The following is a 7,244-nucleotide window of genomic DNA, read 5'->3' as shown; positions in this document are numbered from 1 at the left end:
TACTGCACCACATCCTCTCCTTTTCCATGTTACCTGTCAGGGAGCTCTTTCCTTCTCCGGGCGATGATTGATAAACAGTTTTTTATTCATTGCATAGGCGAAAATGATGCATTACCAATGGTTGTTGTTTATTGCATTGTTGTGAGAAATGCAGAGCATTTTGAAAGTAGATCAATAGCATCTGGGAGCCAGTTAAAAGCCATTAGGTTTAGAGATGTGGGCTCTTTTTTCGGGCAGTGGCACTGTTCCTTACTTACCATGCTGCACCAGTTTTTTATGAGAGGCACTTGAAGAGCTCTTCATTATGCCATGTGTTTTTCTGACAAATGTTTGCACTTTTCCTTATGTCCGATACTACATCTTTTTTGTGTGGGAGGCTTAGATGCAGTAGTGGCTCCTCCACTAAGGGGGAGGAGTGTTGCCCCTCTGCCAGGAGCAGCAAAGAAAGGGAAAAATAAAAGAATATTATCATTTTATTTTTTCCTCCTGCTGCGGCAGTGCGTGAGGGGGTGGGGCTGAGCTGCAGGGGTGGAGTGGTAGACACTCCTGTGTGCAATGACAGCTTGGTCGGCCCTCTTGGGCCACCCAAAACAGTCCTGTGCACTCCCCTGTTCTCCTGCATTACAGCCTGCATGGAGAACATGCCCAGCCCCTGGCAGAACCCAGTGTCGCTCAGGCCAATCACAATGCTCCATTGGGCTTAGGGGTGGTAGCCTGGCTGCCTGCTTTCTGTTCCGACCTGGAGTCGGACATAGGCAAGCAGCAGAGAAGACACGGAAAACGGCGGCAAGGTCTTTTTTTTTTCTCTTTAAATTATGATTTTTTTTAATCAGCCCATGAGCCACCCGCAAGCCCGTCCTGCCCCCCCCCCCCCCCCCCCCACCCCGCAAGCCATGCAGGCCTCCCATGCTTAGATGGTTCCTTACTCCCTGTGCTGCTTCTGTGTTTGAGAGGCTTCCCAGATGGTGCTCATGCAATGATTGTATTGTATGGGAAATTGCAATGCACCATGCTTCCTGAACTGTATCTCTTAGGCTTCTACAGCTGCCTCCAGTACTTTTCAGAGGGGTTTACACAATTCCTGACCAAGCTTATGTTTTTAGTTAGGAAGGTTTTGGACTCCTTCTTACCGTGCTAACCCCATTTTCATGAGGGTGCTTTTTCACAGCTCCTGCCAAAGCTGTATCTTTTCTGTGTTAAGAAAGCTTGAGCTGGAGTGTGCATATATATATGGAAGTGTACTGTTTATATACAGACATTTCTAGGTCTGTTGCTTGTCTGGCTGGCTGTACTCCACCCAGATGTGGTCCTTGACCCTTGCTTTGAGCCATGTTGTGCACCCTGTTACAATATGGTATCTTGCATGGCAATGTGAGATGTCTCAGATGAAACTGGATCGCTTATAAGTACTCCCGGTTTTGTCAGTTTGGGGAACAAAGGTACAGGAATGGCTAATTCTACACAATTTGGTGAATGAGAGAGCAGTAATCAGGCTGGACTCTGCTAGGATTTGTAGGCTAGGCAACACCTCATCCAAATGGTCAGGATTTTTTACCAGTAACCCAGGGATGACACTACCCGTAGACTATTGTTCTATGAAAATGTACAATGACGAACAGCACACAAGAAGAAAGTAAACCTGCTTTTTAATCCATGGGTGGAGGGAATGATGATGCCAGTTTATTATTCATGTATTTGTTAATGGATTTTATTGTATTCTCCCATCTTTCACATACTAACCCTGTAAGCCCTTTCCTTAAGGGCTGCATGGTTTTATGAGGTCAGAGGCACCCTCCGTTAACCTCTCAACCCCATTTATGTATGACCTGCTGTCACTATGTGCACATGCCACTAAAGCTCTTGGTGATATCTTAATTGTGGGTAAGAGTGAAATATTAGAACATGACAGATAGCAAGGCAATTGCATATGGAGATGCCCCTTCAATACTTCTTGATGTGGGACTCCCTAAGGTATTTCTTACACCACTGGAATGGGCACGTGTCTTAGTAGACTCTATATGCTAAATATTACCTTGGAAAATGCTTTGAATGCATTTTACAGCTGAAAAACATAACCGCCCAACTGCATGCTCTGTGACTCCTGTTTCAGATACCATTAGTGTTATGTCTGCACAACCAAATATGTCTCAACCCTGCAGTGTATCATCTGTCAGGACTCTATCTACTAAGGTAAAAACAAAAATGCATTAGCATACTACATCATAGAAGGAAACATGCTCTCACTACTTGCTCTGCAACCCAAATGCTTTCCTATGCGACAACAGAAATCTGCAAGCACCATAAAGTGAATGTCCCACTTCTCCTTTTAAGTACACAAAATATGAAATTTCATAATTCATGTATGCTCCATACATCCCTAAATATCTCATACTCACTCTGCTGTTTTTTTGCGTAACAGACTTTGGAAATTGTTCTTGATTTTGTTGTTGTACACCGAGACAACCACTGGAAATACAGCACCATAACACATAGTGAAGAAGATGCGGACGTCAGACACCACAGTGGTGATCTCATTGAGCACAATTTGGGACAGCCAGATCGCATTGTCGATGCCATAGAACGAGATGTAGAAAGAGACCAGGAGAATCACTGTTTTTGCCGCTTGAGTCTCGGCACTCCCTCCCTCATTCGCATCCGCTTTCCTGATGGCTTTCATTTTCCTCCTGTGCCTATACAGGATGAGCAAGATGCGAAAACTTGCCAGGGCCATAAGAATGACAAATATGAGATCAAATGAAAAACTTGAGTATCCCTTTCCTTCAAATTCTATTTTTCCCGGGTAAATTATTAGGCAGAATCCAGGGTTGAAGACAAACTTGAGGTTAGTGGCATTGTAAGGATTTGTTGCCATCATAATAGCGTCTATGTTCTCTACCACATTAGTGAAATAGAGAATGGCGATCAAAGGGTTAACAGAGTTGTGTATTTTCTGTTTCTCAGCCATGTTTCGAAGGCTTTTGCTGAGGATTATACATTGGAAGCAACTGAGCAAACAGGTCAGGCCTATTGACATCCCCCTGAAAACCCTGTAGAGCGTTGACACCACCTTGCAGCTGGCCTCGCCAAAAATGTTCCTCCAGCCATACTCGAAGAAAATGGAGGGTGTAGTCCGGGTCAGGTACACAAGGAGATTTGCAGCTGCCAAATGTGAAAGGATGATTTCTGGTTTTGCAAGTTTGTGTTCTTGGTGGGCTATGGTAGCGAAGGACAGTAGGATACAAATGTTTCCCCCCACACCAAAACTGGTTGTTAGGAGGTAGATGGTTGCTTTGGTGGCTCTGTATGGTTCCATTATTTGCAAGTGCAGTAAAGTTTATGGTACGTAGACACCTACAAATATGAGGATAAACAAAACAAAATAAATGTTTTAATCAACAGTTACAAAAAGGAAGGTCTGAGTGATGTATTTTGTTTTAGATATCTCTGTTATTCACAGTACATGGGTTAGACTGGCTGAAAAAAGTGCAGGTGAACATTTAATATATATCTTATTAACCTGTTTACCTTAGAGAGAGACATCTCCATTTCAGATGAAACGAAGTGCTGGACAACCCATGACATAGAGACATGAAATCTGTCTAGCGAACATACAGATTTACTGCTTTACCTCCAAGCTTAATATGATACAGTCAGAGTGGCACACACGCCCACCAGGTCATCAGAGGTGCTTCTCTCATGGAGGATGGCCAACCATATTTAGAGATTCCTGCCAGCCTTACAAGCCATCAAATGTTGCAGCAAATTTACTGAGAAAGGGCTAAATGCAGGGTGGATGCCATGTATTCTTTCATCCTCTTGATACTTTTTACCCCCTTGTTTCTTTTATTTTTGTTTTACACAAATAAGCTTCCAAAATGGGATCTTTTGTAATAACATACGCACAAGAGGTTTTCATAACTTTTGCTAGAAACAAAAAAAATCGGAACATAATGGCAATTTCTCTACAGAACCCTACAAACAAACCTTAGCACTCGTAATACATTTGTAAATTGCAGAAATTATAACGCTTTTCCACATATGCTCATTACAAAATAAATAATGAAAGAAATTTGTTTTTCTTCTTCTCGGTAATTCTTTTTAATAGATGTAGGTCTTCTCATTTGTTCTTTAACAGCCAACACGTGTTTCGTCGCCACATGGGATAGTTGTCCCGCGACTTTTTCAAGGCTGTGTTGATATGAAAAAAGTGAACCAATATATGTAATGTAAACAAGTACAAATTTTAGACAATTCAATACCACAACACCGTAGGTAGTGGGCAAAACCAAAAAACGAGGTGTAAACCTTATGCTTGCAGCGTATTTTAATCCAATGTCAAGATAAAAAGATAACACAAAGTACCTCTGTGAAAAACAGTAGGTCTATGATCCTAATAGAAGTGGAGAGAGTCGCTATACGTGCAGTTAGTGAAAGTCTTCAGAACCTTGATTAAAACTATAAGTGATGTCTATTAGTCCATTGGTATACAGGATATCGCGTGAAGTGAAAATTCAGAGTGTTCTGATGGTCCAATACGAGTGAGCTTATAGGATCCAAGTAGGTGACACACTCGTGAGATGCATAGGTGCAGTTGTCGTGATTGATGCATATAAGAGCAAAGATTAATTATAGCTACCTATTTCCTGGAAGTGTAAATCCTCTGAAAATTCAATACCAAAAATCAGTATAAAATACGGTGTTCATTAAGGTATCTATGTCTAACAACAAATTAAAATAAACCTACTTATTCAGCGGTGATACTTCCAGACCGCCAGTGGTTTCTGGTGCGGCGGCGTCACTTAATGTCCTGTTCTTTAACGTAAGGTACCCCTCAGTGCTGTAAAAAGTGTATAAACTACAAAGTTGGCAAAGTGTTTTCACGCACCTCTTTTAATATACTAAAATAGCCATCTATACGTAAATTGCTAATTTAACTAACGCGGACAAATGTAACTCAGAGCACGTATAGTATACGTAGTGCATCTGTGATGAATAAGTTATCCCTACCTTTGTAATAAACACTGATCGTGGCGGTATTAAAAGTAGCGCGTGCATCCCATGGTGTAATACCCTTGAGAACTCTTTAGAGACCTAAGATCAGGTCCATGTCAAACTTAACCATTCCAAATATGTATTCAGTATGCCAACACAATCCAAAATTGCCCAAGATATGGGCTCATTCGGGAAGTTAACGATCTGTGTTCCCTCCCATTTCTATACGTAACCTAACCTAAAAGCTGTGCGGTAAATTTAAGACGCTCTACCACGTGGTAACGCCAAAACTATTCTCAATAACCAGACTGCTTACCTTATATGACTGTTGGTAATCTCGAAATGTGACGCCTTCCTCAAATCCTAAAGCCGAGTGCGCTAGGTGCAAAGTAAGCCCTCTCTGTATATCAAGTTGAAAACCGAGCCGTGTGTTCTCGTTTGTTGGTAACTCGCGTTCCAAATCTCAAAGAATAAAACTAAACAAGGACTAGAATAGTGTGTCTAATATGGCGGCCATCTTAAGAAGTACTTCAAGGCCATGTATTGTGTTATATTTAAGGATAGTGCTAGCGTGATAGGTATTCAAATGATCGTGTTCATAGTGTCTGGTAATAGTGCGTAGATATTTCAGGCTATATCTTCTCTCCATCTATTAGAGTCAGTACAGTAATGATAATTATCTTAAATTAGAAAACCGTTTTGCCAACGTTTTTATGAGAATTACAATGACAAATTTTAAATACCGAACATATTCGTGTTCGCAAAATCATAATTCTGATACGTCTGTCACAGTGTGATTCTTATGATAAGCAAGATAAGAAGGTTACACAAAGAAAGACATATGTATCGTTATTATAACATCAGTCAGTTATGATTGTTAACATTTGTTAATAATGACTCAACATATATAGTTTCTGGACATTAAAGAAATTCCTTCACCTTATCTGGGGGTTTCAGCAAAATATAGTGTACCTCTCTGTATTCTTCAGCAAAACTACTGTATAGTAAATTTTATTTACATTTGGAGAAAAAGTTCTGTCCTGAGTTTACTTTTCTATAATGGATTATCCTGCATGATGTCATTTGCCTAAAAAGTAATGGAGTTCATGGTCGATATTAAGACCCTGTTCCACACTATGCAATTTCAGAATCCAACGTGCTTCTTTCTGTCTCAAAGTAAGCTCCCTGTTCCCTCCCCTTGGGTTTCTCGGCACGTGTTCTATTCCATAAAACCTGAAGGTCCGGTTAGGTGTTTGTGCGGGACAGATCGACATATGTGCAGCTAAAGGGTATCTCATGTCTCCCTGTTTGACTGCCCTTGAGTGTTCCCCTATTCTTTCTTTGAGTGATCTAATCGTGCTGCCGATATATTGTTTGCTGCATTTGCATTCTATTATGTACACAACAAATTTAGTTAGGCAGTTGATATTGGTCAGAATTTTATATTTTCTTACTTCTGGGTCTTCAAATTCTGTCTTTCTGTCATCAGCCCATTTGCATGAACTACAGTGACCACCAGTGTAAAAGCCCTCAGTATATTTACTCAACCAATTGGTTTTCCTGGACGTTTTTGGGTAACTCGGGCTTAGTAAGTTCTTAAGTGAGACCCCTCTTCTGAATGTGATGTTTGGTTTGTCCGTAATAAACTCTCTGAGAGTGTTATCTGTCGTGAGTAAATGCCAGTGTCTATTGAGGCTCTTTTTCAAAATTCCTGACCAGTTATTATACCCAGTGATCAGTCTGATTTTGTGATCTTGATCCTTCTGTTTGGGTTTGTCTTTCAATGTATCCATTCATGTAACTCTGTCTATTCTCTGCTCTGCTTTAGTCAACAAAGTCTTACTGTAACCCCTCTTCTCAATTCTTATCAGTACTCCTTTTTTGTGAATTTGGAATTCTACGTCCCTACTACAATTACGTCTTGTTCTGGTGAGTTCCCCATATGGAATTGAACGTATCTGATGAAAAGGATGTGCACTTTTTGCATGTAGTAGAGAATTACACGCTGTTGTTTTGCGATATAACCTACTATGCATTTTGTTTTCGTGTATGTAGAATTCCACATCTAGGAAAGGAATATTAGTTTTGCTGTGTTCCATAGTGAATCTGATGTTATAATCATTGTCATTAAGAAAATCAACGAAACCTAACAGCTTCGATTGAGTCCCTGTCCAGATCATGATGCAATCATCTATGTATCGACCCCAGAATAATATTGAGTCATTCCACTCTGAGCCCAATGGGCTCCAGAT

General features: G+C 40.7%; 1 protein-coding gene across 1 annotated transcript in view; it reads right to left on the bottom strand.

The window, feature by feature from the left end:
• Positions 1-1,658: 1,658 nt before the first annotated feature.
• Positions 1,659-7,244, bottom strand: part of LOC146870101 (olfactory receptor class A-like protein 1) — a 387,504-nt gene continuing 381,918 nt past the window's right edge. The window contains exon 2 of the mRNA XM_085627932.1: positions 1,659-3,351. Coding sequence (XP_085484058.1) covers positions 2,393-3,313 — 921 coding nt within the window. The 5' untranslated portion in view covers positions 3,314-3,351 and the 3' untranslated portion in view covers positions 1,659-2,392. The remainder of the gene's footprint in view (positions 3,352-7,244) is intronic.

Source organism: Triturus cristatus, chromosome 1_1 (genome assembly GCF_964204655.1).
Source record: "Triturus cristatus chromosome 1_1, aTriCri1.1, whole genome shotgun sequence".
NCBI classification, from domain to species: Eukaryota; Metazoa; Chordata; class Amphibia; order Caudata; family Salamandridae; genus Triturus; species Triturus cristatus.
The sequence above is the reverse complement of the archived record's forward strand: the minus strand, read 5'-3'. Positions and strand labels throughout refer to the sequence as shown.